This window comes from Natator depressus, chromosome 3, assembly GCF_965152275.1.
Source record: "Natator depressus isolate rNatDep1 chromosome 3, rNatDep2.hap1, whole genome shotgun sequence".
NCBI classification, from domain to species: domain Eukaryota; kingdom Metazoa; phylum Chordata; order Testudines; family Cheloniidae; genus Natator; species Natator depressus.
In genome coordinates, this window is record NC_134236.1 from 142,832,546 (window position 1) to 142,851,948 (window position 19,403).

Genomic DNA, 19,403 nt, shown 5'->3' on the forward strand with positions numbered 1-19,403 from the left:
TAACGTTGAGCTAGGGAAAAGGGTTGTCTTGATCCATAGTCGATTTATGAGTTTAAGATTTTATTCTGCCTAATTGCAGGTTAAAATTTCATTCTCTGACACTTGCCAAGAAGGGAGCAGCAAGCTAAACAATTTTATGCCGCCACAGAAGCGATTATTTTCAGCACATATTTTAAGAGCTGAATTTTGTTTTTGTAGCCATCATTCTGTCCTTCGCCTCCCCTCCCACACATACACCAACATCTCATATTTTTACAAGGGCAGAAGCACCGACAGTTTCCAGTGTGAAGGCCCTTGACTGGAGTTTGTTTAACTTTCGGGAACAACATCTTCTGGCAAAGCTGAAGAGTGCATTAAGCAAAGCTGTCATTCTTAGGTGTGGAACACTACAAATGGGAAGGAATCTGGCATTCACAGAACATTCAATACAGCATGAAATTCAACGCTTTGGGCAGCTTTTTTGTTTACTATGAAAGGTACAATATTCAGCATATTGTTTTCCCCACAGATCAATGGGAGGTGTTAACTGAATCCGTCACGTTAAGCAGACTGAACAACATTTCCCATTCCTTTGGCTGTCTCTGCACTGGCTTGTCAACTAGCTAACTGCGTTTAAACAGTCCCAGGTAAACTGCTTTCCAGCAGGGTTTGGCCACCCATTGTGGGTGAAACCAGACCAGGTTAGCGCTATGCTAAAAAGTCATGCCTGAGGCTCTGGGCCACATTCAAAAATGAGTCTGTCTAGAGCACAACTTCCAAACAGATGTCTTTTCTGCTCCCCAGCCCTGCAAACAAACCCGAGGATCTGAAAGTCAAACAGAGTTCTTTCTGGCTCACACAAGAGACAAAACTCCTCCATTGATTGAGCAGCATATCCCCCAGAGAGGGTATGTTGGCCTTTTGATGAGGTTTCTCACCAGAGAACAAAAAACTTGGAGGTATCAACTGTGGCAAAGCATGAGACTCAAACCCCAAAGAGAACAACCTACATGACCTGAATGCTTCACCATGACACTACAGCGACTGCATGGAAATTGTTGAGACTGTGATGAGATTAACTTGGACAATGTCCATCTAACGTTAGGCATTTTTATTAGCCAGCCTTATTGCCACTCGTAAAGCAAAGATCTATCCCTCACTGATTATTAACAGCCCAACCTAATTCAGTCAGATCCTAAAACCAGGCAGCATTTCCCGCAATGTTCCATTGCGTAGGGAGATCTTCCACTGGGGGCTTTAAGGAGTGTTTTCCGACCCTCTTAATCTCCATGTTGAGCTGCCACTCTACACAGTGGGTCAAAAAATATTTACAAATTCAGATCATGCCTATGTTTTTCCAAAAATTCAAGGAGAATCCCCACAGAAACACTTGGTAAGAGGCAAAAAATATTGCTTTGTATCTTCTCTTTACATTGACTTTATTATTATTATTATTTATTGCTGCCTTTGGCCACTGATTATTCAGAAACAAACAATCCTGCTTTGCAACACAGAGAACAAAGAATTACTTGCAGTCTAGAATATGTCCCGTTAGCGTTCAAGGGAAGATTACTACCCAGTAATGGCATTTCGATCATCGTTATAGGATTGAGACTGGTGAGAGGATCCTAATGCCACATGGGGATTTGCTTCCAATGGCAGGAAACCAAAGATAAAAACAGTGCCTCTCCCAGTAGCCTCAGTACCTCTCCTTTTCTAAGAGCCTGAAGCAATTTTGAGTCGGAAATTGAATGGGAGTAGGAGGTCAGATGGGCAAAGGGGAGAAACTAGATTAATAGAGAGGCGTATAAAGAAAAGCATGACCAGTAAATGATTGCTCCTTTTAATATACAGACCCTCTGCATCAGTGCAATTCCAGATCCCAAAGCGCCATCCTCTTCTAAGTTTTGTGCCATTACTAGGGATATCGGGGCTGATTGTCCACTGCATAGCACCTCGTGCAGTCATTTCGGGCTAGATTCACAAGGGGAATTCAAAGGAAGTTAGGAGCTTAAATCATTTTGAGGATCTGGGAGTCAGAGTTTCTCCATCAGCTTCAAAGAGCTTTGGATCTGGCTCATCTTCCTGTACAAAATGGCTGTAAAACTCTGCCAGTGGAGTGAGGGACGGGCCAGGGGTGGGAGGGATTCTGATTTAGCAGCATTACATACGCACTTTGCTCAAATGGCTGCAAGGCAAAGAAGAATCAGGCCCATTGCCTCCTCTTGCTTCTGTTCACCTCAGGAAGTGCAGCCTGTCTGCCATCCAGCACAACACCAACAAGCCTATGAGAGCAGCAGTGCTGGGAAGGCTTTAAACTGTTCATTAAATGTAAACCAGCAAGGAGGGATGGCAGTAGAAGACAAAGGGCAGGGAAAAGAGAGCGGGAGAGGAGAGCCCTTGCTAATTTCCTCCTCCCATCCCCTCTCCATTACCGACTGCCACACTCTGAAAGTCAAGTGGACTTGTGAAGAGGAACCAAGTGCAATTTAAAGTGCAGCTTTCCCCTGAGAGGTGTGTGAAAATGCCACCGTCATACTCGCTGCCTATGGGAATTGGGAGTCAGAGCCACTGGAAAAAAAGCAGATTCTGCTCCATTTTTACCACTATCAACATTGAAGACCAACAGTGCTTAAAAGAGATTGGAACAGGAAAACAAGCGCTCATTGCACTAGCCAAGGAGAAGGGGGAGAGTACGGCTTACCCAAGCCAAGGAGAGGCGGGGAAGCACCCCCTCTTCTTTTAGCAGAGGAAGTGAACTATGCTTCCCCCTTTGCCAGCCCTTTCTTTAACCTCTGGAAGAAACACAGCACTGGGAGAGTGAACGGGGTTCTTTTCTGAATCATGCCTCATCGGAGCTCAACAGCACTTCAGGCAGGTTGTTGGAGCCCTTTTGTTCTTCCCCATCAGAATCTGATTAACAGGGATAGGGAGGTTCTGTGACTTCTGAGAAAGTGTTGGTGTATGTTTATATAGATATACTTAAAAGAAGGTTAATTGGTCTCCTGGGAGCTATAAAGAACTTGTTAGGTTCCTCTATGTGAGCAGTGACTGTATGGGGCATAATTACTAAGCCTAAATTATTCTCTCTCTTTGGGAGTGGAATCTCAAGGTCCTTATTAAAACCTACAAACATTCTGAAGAATGCTAGCATTAGAATTTGACCATGCTGCTCACAAACCGGGCCAAGTTGTTGTACTCAGCCCCTGAAATACCAACGGGCGTCACCTAGGCTTGACTTAATTGCATAACACCCCGCTGTGACGAGGATAAATAGGAATCATTGCGTTGGATACCTACAGCTGGAAATATGATACACCAGATTCCTATCTTAAACATTGGTGTGGCTTTTATACTGAAGGAGGGAAAAATCTGCAGTGTACTGTTAGTGGCCATTTCACAAAAAGCCCAGTTTAAATACACTATTCAAGATGATCAACTCTGTAAAATCATACAAGAAAGAAACAAGATGCTTCCTTCTTGGGCACTGTGGTGTATCGAAAACTGTGTAAAAATTACAAGCTCTCACAGTAAGTTCTATGGGGTTTCCCGGTCCTGTTTGCAGGCTGGAGGGCTCTGTAGGGAAGTATGTGATCTTGTTTCTCAGTCAGTCTGCAAAGGGCCAGCCTAGAACAAGATGGGGTGTGCTGCACCTCTCTGCCATAGGCAGCAGTCTGCTTTCTCTCTCTGCTTTTGGCTCTTGTGTGCTAAGATTCTGGACTGTAAGACATAAAGTGGGGTTGTTACGTTACAACCTTTCTGAAAGAGTATTTTGTTTTTTATCTAATGTCTCTGCTTGAATGCGGTGAACGTAACAGGCAGGACTATCTATTTGGAAGGACAAAGAAACCTGAGCCATAACAAATGGATTTCAAACATGATTAACCTGGGTTTGGCCTGAAATGATGTGGTGCCCAAGTGCACGTCTGAGACTTGATACTGGCAAAAGGCCTTTCTGCTAGGAAAGGAGTTCCTCTGGCTTAACCCACATCCCGTCAGTGGGGCATGGGGCCTGCTGAGTGGTGCTTTTTGCGGTGACAAGCTTAGTATCATTTTGTTTGACCAATATTCTTTTCTTAACTTCCTGTGTATTTGCTCTCACAAGACCGTCTGAACTGCAGGTATAGCCTATTAAACCAAGGTATTCCTCATTCAGGCACCTTAGTGAAGGAACCTGAATGTCAGAGGAGGATGAGTCAAGCGTGAGGCTTCAGCATCCCATCAAAGGCAAAGGAGTTGCAATTTTGCCTCCCCAATGAGACACAAGAGCGGAATGGCTTGGTCTAGTGTGGGCTCAGAGTGAGCCAAATGACCTGAGCACCGCTGGGCTTGGCTACAGCCTGAGTGTTGGGCGTTTAGTTGTGATCTGTGGGGTTTGTTGAAATGACATCCATAGAGAATGAAGCCCTCTATCCACAGAGCAGGCACAGCATAGGCCAGGGCAGCTCAGGAATCTATACAGTGCGCCATTAATGTGTCTCAACTCTGATCCACAGGAACCAGAATTTAGTGGTGCAGACAATTATAAAAAAAATAAAATAAAAAAAATCACATAATGCTTCTAATTAGAGCTGCAAAAACACCTATGAAGTGATCTCACTCATCCCACAGCCAGTGAATGTGTGTTGACTAGGATATAGCTTAGGCCCCTGTATATAATTACAGCTTTCAATTCATTTTGTAATCAGACTCTGTACATGGTTTACATCCATATGCAACATTTGGTACTTGGTAAATTACCATGGCAGCCAGCCACGGTTTTGCCCTTCCCAGAAGCCTTGTGCCTTCCTATGACCAGTTTCTAATAGTTATTTTGCTCAGTGACAAGTCTTCCTAATCATGCTTGTGTAACTAATTCAGATGGTCTTATATTCCCAGAGTGCATTGGCCAGCATGCTGCTGATGCCAGTCCAGATGCTCTGGGCCTTTTTGTGGTCCAATGAACAAGGCACTGGACTGGTAGTTCAGAGAGCTGGGTTCTAATCACAGTATGATACTGGGTGAGCAGTTGAGTAAGCCAGTTCATCTCTTTGTGCCTCATTTTCATGATCTCTAAAGTCAAGGGTAATGATACTCTCCTTTGTAAAGCACTCTGAGGTCTAAGATCTCTACCTTACTGTCAGTGAAAATTCCTGAACTCCTGATGGTGGATTTTGTGGAGTAGTAATGGGGAGTGAATTTCACATTTCTAATTGAAGGTTTTCACTCGAAGTCTGCTGTCTAAGCATTATGCTCACCCAGCCACGAAACACAAACATTCCATCTTTTATGTGTGTCCAGTCAAAGCACCCTGAATATCAAATTGTGACTACTGAGTTTTCAAAGCGATACACATTGCAATAAATGGACAAAAATCAGACGTCAAGAATTATAACATTCAAAAACCAGTTGGAGCACACTTCAATCTCTCTGGTCACGCGATTACAGACCTAAAAGTGGCAATACTTCAACAAAAAAACTTCAAAAACAGACTCCAACGAGACTGCTGAATTGGAATTAATTTGCAAACTGGATACAGTTAACTTAGGCTTGAATAGAGACTGGGAGTGGATGGGTCATTACACAAAGTAAAACTATTTCCCCATGTTTATTCACACACCCCCCCCGCCCCACCACTGTTCCTCAGACGTTCCTGTCAACCGCTGGAAATGGCCTTGATTATCACTACAAAAGGTTTTCTTCCCCCGCCCCCAGCTCTCCTGCTGGTATTAGCTCATCTTAAGTGATCACTCTCCTTACAGTGTGTATGGTAACACCCATTGTTTCATGTTCTCTGTGTATATAAATCTCCCCACTGTATTTTCCACTGAATGCATCCAATGAAGTGAGCTGTAGCTCATGAAAGCTTATGCTCAAATAAATTTGTTAGTCTCTAAGGTGCCACAAGTACTCCTTTTCTTTTTGCGAATACAGACTAACACGGCTGCTACTCTGAAACCTGACATTGCAGTCTGTGTCCAGCCAATAGGATGCCACATGTTAGCACAAAATATGCAAATGCAAACAATTAAAACATTTGTGGAAATTGTCATCTCTTCAGAGATGTTTTTCATTGGAAAAACTGGCTACATTCAATAGGTACATTAATTTCCTGCAAACAGTTCTCTGAGCTCTCAAGATCAATAAGTTTTTAGATTACATATAGGTTCTAAACATATCTATAGCCAAATCTTGTTCCTTTATTTTTTCCCTTCTTTGGCAATGAAGGGAAGCGTTCCCAAGAATCAGCAGTGACTAGAACTACCTTCTGGGCCCCGTTGTGCATGCATCTGGGGCCATTCACAATCTAACCCCAAGTGATTTGCCCCAGAATTCCACATTCTATGCCTTAACCAGAAGGCCACCTCTTCCTTCCCATGTACAGGGGGAAAATTATTTTGGAATCCAGTATAAATCCTCTTATTGGGCACAACTTCCATAAAAACTGGACTGTGCTCATTCAGAACGTTCCACCGATGAGAAACTCATCCAAATAAATTGCAGAGGGAAATACCCTTTGTATTTTGTGAATGGCTTTACAACTAAGCAATGTATAAAAGCATCAACATGTTTAAATGAAGTTGGCTTTTTTAAAAACATCCATCATAGAACAGGTTTCAGAGTAACAGCCGTGTTAGTCTGTATTCACAAAAAGAAAAGGAGTACTTGTGGCACCTTAGAGACTAACCAATTTATTTGAGCATAAGATTGGTTTAGCAAAAACCAATTCACAATCATTAAATACTGTACAAGTGCCCAAGCTGCAGACAACATCAGGCATCACATTTAAATTCCAGTATCAATTGCTCAGAGTTGTGGTGCTCCATTTGGGTCTCTCAAGCTATTTTTTAAAATAAGAATAACACTGCTCCATCAGCAGAGCTGACCCAACTGAGGACCCGGATCAAATGCACTGCACTGGACTTTAAAAAGCAACACATTTTAAAGTATAAATCATCTTCTGACCGTTAGAAATTTCCCTCAATTGCAGTTGATCACTTTGGCAAAGCAGTAACACACCCATATTTTTTTCCTATGTGCTGGTGCTATGCAACCTTCCAAAAAATCAGTTCCAGTGACTTTGTACTCCCTTAACTGCTCTCCAATATCACCGCTCAAGCACTAACTTAAGGAATGCTGCCACGTCAAGATTTAACCCTACATTTAGTTTTAAACCTTAAAGTGACTAGAAATATTTTCATGGTTTTTGAAAAGATTCTGAAGTACCTTAGGTATTAAAGTAAGGAAGCAGGCTCTCCACACTTCAATCTGCTTCCTTCATGAAGCCCTCTATCCCCCAATAGCTTTGGCTTGGAAAATTGACTTAGCCAGAAAATTGCCACATTTACTCTGAAGTCAAAGAAAGTGGTTTCTACAGAGATGTGTGATTATTACAGCTGCTCAGGCTGGCGTACACCAAAGGCCTAAGGTACCAGCTGTATCGCAACTCAGAGGCAAGCACTGTCGGTGCTTCCAGCAGCTGGGCCTCATAGGCCTCACTAGCCCTGCTGAGTCCCAGTAACCACACACATAGCTATGGAAAAGGGTCTTTTACTAGGCCTGGCAGAAAAGTAAACGGTTGCAAACAGCCTAGATACTGTGGCTTCAACGGTTAGAGTTCAAAGTGTGCAATAGCGGTTCTTGTTTGGGCCCCTGAGGCTGTTCAACTGAGTAAGGGCTCTTCAAGCCTAATCCCTAGAGCACCTTCTGCAGTCCAGTCTCTAGTCAGTCAAGGAGTTTCCAGGTTTCCAGGCCACGCTTAGCCAGTGTCTCTCATTGGGATCCCTCTGCACTGGCTCCCTGCCCCAGAAGCCCCAACACAAACCTGCACCTAGGTGGGACGTCTGACAGTCACGGCCTGTGCCATGCAGGACTCTGCAGATAGTTCCTGGGGATTCCTCTCTGCTTCCAGCTTCCTGCAGCTCCTGGGTAGACATGCACCTGCTCCTTCCCAAGACTGCCCAGTCACTTCCTGGGTAGAGGACGGTCCTTCCTCCTACCTAACCTGGGGAAAGGGAAATACGGTGGGGAGGGGGCTGATGGGAGTTGTAGTCCCCCTGTTTAGCAGGTTCACCACAGACTGAAGGAAATGCAAACTGTTTTTGAGTTACAAATGATTTTAAAAGTTATCTTGATTTGAAATTTCAATTGTTGGCCAGCATCTTTTTAGCTCACTTAAGTTACTGCACCTTCTAATTTTCCAAGCTCTCTGAAAACTCATATGCCAGAAAATATGTTTGAAGAAAATAGGTTGGAATTGAAACTGTGAAAGAAAAACAACAGCAACAACATGCCTTGCCTTGCTTTGCTGGTAACTCTAGTGCTGTGCATGTGAACTTCAAAGTGAAATTGCTCAGCAACTGACTATAAAATACATAAAACTGGGCTATTTTCATTGTCCAACCTGAGAGACATGTAAGCATTATACAAACAATAAGGAATGAAAAGCACTGACTACATTCCTGCACTAAGGAAGTGTGGGTGGAACAATGCATGGAGCATAGACTCTATAGGAGTATTGATGTCATCCTGATCCTAGGGCCTGATTCAAAACCTATTAAAGTCAATGGGCATCTTCCCATTGCTTTCAGTGGGCTCTAGTTTAGGCCCACATGTGCTGGAGCGTATGCCTTCATGCCTGCTCCACAGTAAGCATAATACTTTTTTAGCCTATTCCTTAGCCATTTTGCTGTGAAAGATTCAGCCTAATGCGGTCTCTCCCCAGTCCATGCCATTCCACAATATCAAACATGCCCACGTGCCTGGCTGTGGTCCCAGGGTGCATGGGAGTGGCTTGGAACACAGATGGGGAGTGTTGGTGCATATGCAGAATGCACATGAGTGTGAATGCATCACAGCTGGAATGCACTCACCCAGCACATTCTATATAAGACATAGCCGGCTCACCCCTAAGATTCTCACAAGCCTTTCAGTTTTACACGTATAAAGTGTTAGCAACACAGATAAGGCTCATTTTTATATAACACCCTGTGCTTTTTAACATGGCAATGTCCTTTTACAACCATGAAATAGGTCTTGAACTCCGGGTACATCTGGACTTTTCTGATTGGCTGTCAGTGATGCCCTTGCTCTGTCACTAATCCCCATAAATGCCTGGGGCTGACCTTTCTCCCATATAATTTCCTGTTCATCATAGTAATAAAACCCCACGAAGCTATGAATTTCTGTGGGGATTATTGCACTTCTTGGGAGGCTGAAGCAACTTGGCCTGTGGCCTCGTGTCCTGCTTTGCACTCCAGAAATGCTCTGCATTTTGAATATTACTGCCGGGCAAGTGGATGCTTCATACTTTGGAACAAATTCAAACATCTTGACAGGCGAACTTTCCCAACGTTGGCAGTCATGTGCCATGCCTATAAATTATGCCCAGAGTGTTCATGTTCGCTTTAAATGTGTTCTCATCTCATAGTAATTAATGGTGCCAGGTTACTGGTGTGAAAAACCTGACTTTATGACTATAGATTAATTAAATGACAGTCACATCTACAGTAGCCACAATAAATTATTAGTGAGGAATGACACACCTTAAGTGATGTTTTCAAAGCCTTGAAATTATTTCGGTTTAAATGCTCCTCGTAAATATTTGGCTTTGTTAATATTTGTTTCTGTGTTAAAAATTAAAGTCAGCAGCACTGGCAATAACAGCTGACTTGCTGACGAGCTTGGGGAAAACAGAACGCGTGCTCTCCAAGAAATGCTCTTCTCCCCCCAGTGAGCACTATGTGAAATGATCTCTTAATTCAGCACCATCCTTATGTCCTAAATGACTTTCCGCACACTGACGTGAAACCATACCAGCAGATAATTTTGGGTGGGCGGAGGGAAGGAGCGTAGTTGCAGCTTAAAGAAATGTGAAATAAGTGTATTGAAGTATGCTTACAATTAGTGATTCATCGGAAAAGCAAAATGTATAGGGCCAGACTCTCTGGTCCCTTTGTCCTGCCTGAGTTGTGCAAAGGGGACAGAATCTTGTTGCACCTGCCAGGCTGTGAATTCTCAGCTGGTATAAAGCTGGTAGAGTTGCCAACCCCCAGCCTAGGAGGTGTTGCAGGGAAGGAAATGATGTATTAAGGCAGGGCATAATACATCTCCACTCTGCCAGTTTACAGCTGGCATATGCTCCTTTAGGGACCATAGCCAGCTCTCGTAAGTTAGAGTAGCCCCCGTCTGCTCTAATTTACATCTGGGCAAGGACAGCTTGAGAATCAGCCTGAGAAACTGTTCTGCATGCTGAGCAGATCTTTGCACAGGACAGATTTGACCCATAACGTTAGATAGGACAGACTTACAGAAAAGACCTAAGGTAACATTTTCTAAAGCACCTTAATGACTTGGGCTCCTAAGTCCCATTTTCAAAAGTGACATGGGCATTTAGAAGCCTAAATGTCAATGAAAAACAATGGAATGTGGACTAAGTGCCTAAATCACTTTTGAAAATGGGACTTAGGTGCTTTTGAAAATGTTTACCCTTGGTCTGAAAGAAAAAAGAAGAGAGCTACTATGTACGCATTGGATGTATTTAATTACCTTGATGTTAAACTTCTCAGTTTATTCTAGAAATTAAATACATTGTTAACAGTTAACACAAGAGGTCCTCAAGTAGCTAATATATCTAACAGAAACATGAGCTGAAACCTATTAGCCTCTGCATCAAAAAGTTCCAATTCAGGCTTAGTGTAAGTAGGTGCAACTCCACTGAAATCCAGGAAGCTGTATCTGTTCTTAACCCCACCCATGGACAAGAACATACAACTGGTGAGAGAAAAATGGAGATAGTGGGTGAAGTTTTCTCCATAATGTAACTGCATTGACCTCACACAAGGTCTGAATTGGAAGTTATGGTCTAAGGCAGTACAGCTCAACCTTTAAGAAAAGCCACTTCATCATAGAATGACTTTGTAAAGAGCCACCTGTGACAAAGTTCCTCCTCTGCCTCAGTGGGTCCTGCATTTATTGGCGGATTTGCTCGCCTCAGAGGTTCACGGCAGCCCTCAGTTTGGCCACTTTCATGGCTCAAATCTGCCGATCACTCAGTTAGCTCACCACTGGCCAGCATACGGAAAAGGAAGAAGAACAATCCCCGCAGTCTCTGCTGATCCACCTAGTGGATCAGGAAACAAACCAGAGACCTTCCCCTCTGGTGGAACCCACAGTCCAGGTCAACTCCTCCGGTATCAGGTAGGGAGTGGGAGGGATGGGGGGAACCCGGGCCCACCCTCTACTCTGGGTTCCAGCCCAGGGCCCTGTGGATTGCAGCTGTCTACAGTGGCTCCTGTAACAGCTGTGTGACAACTACAACTCCCTGGAATACTTCCCCATGGCCTCCTCCCAACACCTTCTTTATTCTTACCACAGGACCTTCCTCCTGATGTCCGATAATGCTTGTACTTCTCAGTCTTCCAGTCATACACCTTCTCGCTCTCAGCTTCTTGCGCCTCTTGCTCCCAGCTCCTCGCAGGCACACCACAAACTGAAGTGAGCTCCTTTTTAAAGCCAGGTGCCTGATTAGCCTGCCTGTCTTAATTGATTCTAGCAGCTTCTTGATTGGCTGCATGTGTTCTAATCAGCCTGTCTGCCTTAATTGTTTCCAGAAAGTTCCTGATTGTTCTGGAACCTTCCCTGTTATCTTACCCAGGGAAAAGGGACCTACTTAACCTGGGGCTAATATATCTGCCTTCTATCACTCTCCTGTAGCCATTTGGCCTGATCCTGTCACACACCATACCAAAACATTGTGATGACCCAACAAAGTGTCTTATATTCAGAATCTGGGACCCTGTGTGAGAATGCAGGGCTTGTCTGTTGGATCAATCTGATGTCTGGTGCTGGAACCCTGCATAGAGAGTCAGAGAGATTTTTGCAAAGTCACTCTCAGCTCAGATCAGGTGTGCCCAATTAATTCCAATCTAGGAGAATGAGGGGTTGCAGTAACTTTATAAGGCACAGAGAAGAGCGTCTCCTCAGCTCTTTTCCACGTCCCTCTCTTTTACATGGAAAGGAGGGAAAGGTTTTCCTTTGCTTGGTTCTCTGCTGGCAGGGAGTGGTCTCTTCTGTTTTCCTGACTCCCCTGATCCCAGCCACTACTGGCTGTTGAAAGGGAAAGGGCCTTTCTCTCCCTCACCTGCCTCCCTACTGGCTGCTGCTAGGAGTGGGATTACATTGGTCCTTTCCTTCCTTCCCTTCCCACATTGAAAATGCATGGCTCCTGCACTATCAGTGATTTTGATCAGTGCTCCTCACTTTCCCTGGCCATATATAAATTGGCCTGGCAGCAAATTGATAATCCACAGTCTTCTTGCTCTGCCTTGGTCTGTAACTGACCATGTATCACAGCCACAGATCTTGAAGGAGTTTCATGCACAGCCCTTAAAAGCTGTGTATGTGGACCTAGAGCAGAAGGCAAAAGGATCACTGATCTGGAGAGGTCTCTGAGGTCATTTTTAAAGCAGTTGGAACTGAGGAACCCCACAACCATAATGATGTCCCTTAAAGAAAACAGAGATGGGGGCAAAATTCAGACCAGAATTTCAAACATTTTTAAATGTAGCCATGTTCTGATCCAATGCTTCAGTTTAGTCCATTATAAAGACAGGAGACATTTGTAAAATATAGATATTGTTATATTATCGGGAAGTGCTATACATGTGCTGGGCCCCGTTCAAGACACAAACTAAAGAGAGGTACTGCCTTGAAGAGCTTACAATCTAGAAGGTAAACTCACTCCGCTCATCAGGAGACTTTCCATTGACTTCCATGGGCTTTGAATCAGGCCTTCAGAGACAGGATATGCTGGGAAATCAAGAGGAGGGAATAATTTATGTTTTTTATATATCTGTTGATTATGTATCTGAGGCCAGATTCTCAGCTGGTATAAACTTGCATAGTCAATTAGCCATTGACTTAAATGGTGCTACATGGATTTACAACAGATGAGGATCTGTAACTACATATTTACTCTTTTATTATGAATTCACAAATCGTGGGCATGGCAGAAAAAAAACAGGCTTAAGGAGGGATTTGAATAAGCACGGAGGACGGTGGTGATTTGGCAAGCTGGGATTCAGAGGCCATTCTACACATAAAGAGCAGCCTGGAAAGAAGAACTCAGTTTAGAGTGTGAGAAGGAAACCAACAGAATGGTGAGACAAGTACTGGCTGGGTCTGACTTTAGATTTCAAACTCTTCCTATGTCCAGAGCCATTTGAACCTGGGCTTTTATTTCAAGCCCATTTATTAAAAAATAAACATAGAGAGGAACCATTTAAACCCCTCATAAACAGCCAAAGAAGATGCTGATTTGTGCACAGCAGCATTCGGTATACAGGTATGTTTTTTATTACCAACGTGTAACTTGAACATCAATTGCTAAGACTTATTTGCTTCCCAGAGAGTAGACTCTCTCTCAAAATGGCCTGTATTTCTCCACATTTGAATTCAGTGAGGAAAATTACACCGTAGAACAGCAAAGCTAATAAGCATTAAACATTTTAGCAAAGGAAATAGGGCCTGATCCAAAGCCTACCAAACTCAATGGGAGTCATTCCAATGAATTCAGAGGGCTTTGGCTCAGGTCATAGAATGTCAATACAAAAAAGATTTGCTTTCCTTCTCCCCTGAATGTTAGTTTTCCAGTCTGAGATCATCCTCACTGTGCTCACATGCCAGCTTCACACTGTTCCTTAAGTTTCATCAGGTCTTGCACCAGGCTGTGATCTGCTCCATGTGTTACTTTCATAATGTTATAAGCCTTGAGAAGAGAGAGGAAAAGGGACAGGTTAGTTCACCATTTCTTACCTTCAAGTTCACATCTGCAGCTTTACTTTAGGGCAGTGATTTTCAACCTGGGGCATGCAGAGGTCTTCCAGGGAGTACATCAACTCATCTAGATATTGGCCTAGTTTTATGACAAGCTAGATAAAAAGCACTAGTGAAGTCAGTGCAAACTGAAATTTTATACAGACAACGACTTGTTTATACCACTCTATAAACTATACATTGAAATGTGAGTACAATATTCATATTCCAATTGATTTATAATTATATTGTAAAAATGAGAAAGTAAGCAATTTTTCATTAATAACAAGCTGTGACACTTTTTTATTTTTATGTCTGATTTTGTAAGCAAATAGTTTTTAAGTGAGGTGAAACTTGGGAGTACGCAAGACAAATCAGGCTCCTGAAATTGGTACAGTCGTCTGGAAAGGTTGAGAGTCACTGTTCTAGGGAACACAGTCTACATGTGGACTTGCCAATGCCACCTACTCTGCTGCTCCCTTTCTATTGTGCTGGTGATTCCCTGCCTTAGAAATTCCTGAAATGCCCCCATCTTAAGTCACACCAAGGCCATTACATCTCATAAGACATTTCCCGATTCATTCATACTGCTTCTGATAGATTCCTGCTCTGGTTCTCAAGTCTGAGAGACCAGATTTCAATCATTCTGCTGTTGGGGAAGAATCTTTTCTTAAACAGTGTTCGGAAACCCACAGTATTCTTGCCAGCAAGTTAGAGAAGTACAGGCTGGATGAATGGACTATAAGGTGGATAGAAAGCTGGCTAGATTGTCGGGCTCAACGGGTAGTGATCAATGGCTCCATGTCTAGTTGGCATCTGGTATCAAGTGGAGTGCCCCAAGGGCCAGTCCTGGGGCCAGTTTTGTTCAATATCTTCATTAATGATCTGGAGGATGGCGTGGATTGCACTCTCAGCAAGTTTGCAGATGACACTAAACTGGGAGGAGAGGTAGATATGCTGGAGAGTAGGGATAGGATACAGAGGGACCTAGACAAATTAGAGGATTTGGCCAAAAGAAATCTGATGAGGTTCAACAAGGACAAGTGCAGAGTCCTGCACTTAGGACGGAAGAATCCCATGCATCGCTACAGACTAGGAACCGAATGGCTAGGCAGCAGTCCTGCAGAAAAGGACCTACGGGTTACAGTGGACAAGAAGCTGGATATGAGTCAACAGTGTGCCCTTGTTGCCAAGAAGACCAATGGCATTTTGGGATGTATAAGTAGGAGCATTGCCAGTAAATCGAGGGATGTGATCGTTCGCCTCTATTCAATATTGGTGAGGTCTCATCTGGAATACTGTGTCCACTTTTGGGCTCCACACTACAAGAAGGATGTGGAAAAATTGGAAAACGTCCAGCAGAGGGCAACAAAAATGATTAGGGGACTGGAACACATGACTTATGAGGAGAGGCTGAGGGAACTGGGATTGTTTAGTCTGCGGAAGAGAAGAATGAGGGGGGATTTGATAGCTGCTTTCAACTACCTGAAAGGGGGTTCCAAAGAGGATGGATCTAGACTGTTCTCAGTGGTAGCAGATGACAGAACAAGGAGTAATGGTCTCAAGTTGCAGTGGGGGAGGTTTAGGTTGGATATTAGGAAAACTTTTTCACTAGGAGGGTGGTGAAGCACTGGAATGCGTTACCTAGGGAGGTGGTGGAATCTCCTTCCTTAGAGGTTTTTAAGGTCAGGCTTGACAAAGCCCTGGCTGGGATGATTTAGTTGGGGATTGGTCCTGCTTTGAGCAGGGGGTTGGATTAGATGACCTCCTGAGGTCCCTTTCAACCCTGATATTCTACGATTCTATGAACCTTATTTGGAATTGAAATAATATACATAATCTGGTGGGATGAAACGGCTCCTCTTTGTATAACATACCGGAGCAGTCATTGGGAACAAGCACGATGGTCTCTAGAGTGGGGCGGTTAGGGTACCCACCTGGAAAGAGCGAAACCTAGGTTCCAATCCCTGCTCCAGCGTGGAGATTCGAACCTATATCTCCCATTCCCCTGCTGAGTTCCTAACGATGGGGCTAAACATTACAACATAGGCAGCATCTCCTGGCCATTTTATGAATTGAGCCCTTTAAAAATGCCCAGAAACAAAACATTTTGGGTCAAACGACCCGTTTCATTTAATCCAAAATGGACGTTTTCAATTTGCAACTTTTTGTTCGGCGTTTTGGTTCAACCCAAACCACCTTTCTTCCCCCTTGATTTGAAACTGCCAGCAAACTAAAAAAATCAGTGATTCGCCCAGCTCTGGTCACCACTAATGAATATAACACTTCTCTTCCCTCCCAGACACCTTACCGTTACGATGGCAAATATTGCATCTGGTCTCTCTCATTTTCTCTTTCCAGGGTGAACATCACCTTATTGCAGAGGGCTCCAATTAAACCCTGCATTAAGGGTCCTATCCTGGTTCCATTAAAATCAATGGCAAGTTTATCAATGACATCTTAAACCCTAATCCTGGAGCCACTGGAGGGCTTAAGTGGTGCTGAGGGCCTTGTGCAGACCTGCTATCCTGGGGTGATTTTCACGCAGTGTAAAACACTTTCTACCAAGCTGAAGCTCAGAAAGGCAAATGCAGTTTTTGCTTTCGGAACACTAACCTGTTCTCTTAAGCTTTTCAGACTTCCCACAGTAAGTAACAGAGGTGAGGCTGGATCTTGTGGTCTCCCTCTCAGTTTAAGGAATAAATCTAATTATGAAGAACTACAGTAATCGAACCGCTGCAACACAGGGCATGGTGTCATCAGCCACACAGTTTCTCCCTCAAGAATATAAAAACCCATTAGACGATTGCTATGAATGTGCCTCTGTGAATGCAAATGAAAGCACAGCACATTCATTTGTGTCTGATTTTCACTGGGATAGGACGAGGTGCTGAACATCAAAGATGCATGTATCCATATGCAAATGTATTGACGCATCACTCCATCATGATGAAAGAAGAAAGCAAACTGCATTGCACTGATGTGGTACAATGTGAAGGCCAGTGTACTGGAGAAATTATTTTTGTTTCGCCTGTGTCTCTTGATTAAAACAAATGCTTGTTACACAGGGCAAAGGAAGAAAAAAAGCCTTTAGATTCAGCCTCATTTTACAATAATCACAGCTACTGTTACTAACACAGAATGGAAGCAGGGTCTAAAACAAAAATCTGTTTATATAAAGGGGGATTTCTCAGGTGTTGCATGGCAACTGGGGTGAGAGGGTTTACCCCGCTTTCTTTTCCACTTACCAAAGGGTAATAATGATGCTGGGTTATGCTAGGAAAGGACACAGCTCAGCATCTGGATAATGTGTCACCACAGTGTGTATAAAAATTTTCTTATTTGCATGTTTATAAACATCATGCCACTACCTCAGCTACTGGGGTTATAGTGAAGAAACTGATCCCGCTCATTTATAGTGATGGGCACACTAGAGTGGAGGGACAGGTTAGTGCTGTAACAGGGGACTCATGAGCAAAACATCCAGGCAGCGGGGACTCTGCATTGAATAGAATGGCATGGCTAGGATGCCGGGGACAGGACCAGTTACACACTGAGCGTCTGCTCACAGAGCTGCACCTCCTCAGGAAGAGATCCATGGTTCACAGGGAAGCGAACCACGTAGTTCCACCTGTTAGTGGGATGCTGTGTGCTCTGTCCTCCAGGGTAAGTGAGCTGGGTGAGACCCTAGTCCTTCTTCCAGGCCTTTTAAGGGGTGATAACTGCCCCAACAGGTCCCAGAAGCAAGTAGTTCCTGTGCTCAGGTAAATGCAAAAACTGAACTTTGCCCAGCCATTCACTGTCCCAACCTGCCTTGTGCAGCCAGTTAAAGGCCACATGCCATCTGGCCTCAAGTGTCACAAAACCATGGAATGATGGGGCAGTGGCCATTATCCAAGCCCCAAGGATAGAGTAAAAGCCGAGAAGGAACGGTGCTGCAGCCCTATGGAACAGCCATGGGATGGAAGATGAATTCCAGCCCCCTGCTCCACTTAGTTGCCCAAAGTCCAGCTGTGCGCAGGCTTTGAATGGTGAGGAATTACCTTCCTGAACTGTGATAGGTGATTACTATTTAAATCAGTTTTTAATGCTTTGGTCAACCAGTGCCCTAGAAGTCAATCCTACCTCTCTCCTTGACAGAGGTTTCCCATGTGCTCTAGGCACACACTTCTGCCGTTGCCCTAATATGACAGTGCTGCTCCTTCAGGTATCTTTTCTCCTGATAGCTCACTAGTGCACTTCCATTATTGCCAATTTATTAGAACCATTCCTGGCTCCTCAAAGCCAATCTGCAGCTCAGCTACAGCTATTTGCTGGCAAACGTTTCACTGAACTATAATCTTACTCTCCCGTGTTTATTTTTTTCAAACTTTTTAGTAAGGCAGAGTTATAATAAAACGTTAATATACTACATCATACATCACCCATTCAGGATCAGGTTAATATTCAAAGAACCTGGCTAAAGATTCTGGCTTGCCAGCTGGGCCGCCCTCCTCTTCTGAGTATGCTAAACAGTGTGACCAAATTTCTAAATACTTATCCTCCTTTTGGCAGTTCTCTTGTGCATATACTTTGTGTGAAAGCTTTTCCACTACAAGGACAGTCTATATTTTACTGTATCACAGTTCCATAGTGGGGTCACATTTTTTCAAATCACGAGCAATACAGAGTCTAGCTATTAACAATAAAAAAAGAAATTAATTTGCCTTTGTTAAAATGAGCCAGTTTCAGATTGTATTCCAGAAGTACAGTATTGCCTCCCTGTAATGTGGCCATTTCCTACTGGAGGATCTAATGTATTCTTACAGCCAGAAATTCACTATGGTGGAGAGGGCCATTACAAGGTCCTTTGCATCATTTAACCCCCAATTTGGAGCTGCAGAGACAAGAGATAAATGGTGCAGGCGGGGGTTGACAGTGGCCTGACATAGGCTGACATGGAATGCAGCAATAGGGGCAGCCAAGGGGAAGGGGCATGACATTTGTGTATTCGGGGGTCTTAATACACTGCACACATAATGCAGAGGGGGTTGTCAACCCACAAGCTGGAATAGTGGCTGTGGAAATCAGATTACATGGGATTTACATGAGTGATGTGAATCTCACTCAGATCCCAATTCCTTCTGTCTATCCCAAATCCTTCTCCTTAACACTAACACTGAAATCAGTCTGGCTAACGTTCCAGGAAAGATGATATTCAGTGTTGGAATGCATTAAACAGAGGACTAGAGTATAGCAGTTCCTGAACACAGGGAGGGACTCTGACCTATCTAATTGCAAAGGGCCAAATCCAGCTCCAGTATAACTCTATGACTTTATGTGAGTTACACCAGGGATGGATTTAGCATAAGAAGCCACATTCTACTCTGATTTACAAGGTAGCACAAGGCAGCCCGTTAGTCCCCTTCATAGGCTACCTGCGTTACCGGTCTCCCCAGCTTCATGCAGGTGGATGAGGGGAGGGCGGGCCGCATGGGGAATGGGTGGACCCTCAGCTTTGGCTTCCTCAATACCCCAACCAGTGCAGCTGAGCTGGCACAGATGGGGAAGTAATTAGCTAAGGTGAAGATCAATAGCAGATTACTCACCCATGAAAGAAAGAGGGGAGCAAGGCTGGAGATTGTGATTCT

General features: G+C 43.9%; 1 protein-coding gene across 4 annotated transcripts in view; it reads right to left on the reverse strand.

Moving 5' to 3' along the window:
* Positions 1–12,951: 12,951 nt before the first annotated feature.
* The window catches only part of SMYD3 (SET and MYND domain containing 3), a 634,857-nt gene continuing 628,405 nt past the window's right edge, over positions 12,952–19,403 (reverse strand). For 3 of the 4 annotated variants that reach the window (XM_074947070.1, XM_074947068.1, XM_074947069.1), the window contains exon 8: positions 12,959–13,726. In XM_074947070.1, the coding sequence (XP_074803171.1) occupies positions 13,634–13,726 (93 nt within the window). In that variant the 3' untranslated portion in view covers positions 12,959–13,633. Of the gene's footprint in view, positions 13,727–19,403 lie in introns of all 4 variants that reach the window. The other variant, XM_074947067.1, reaches the window with a different exon arrangement.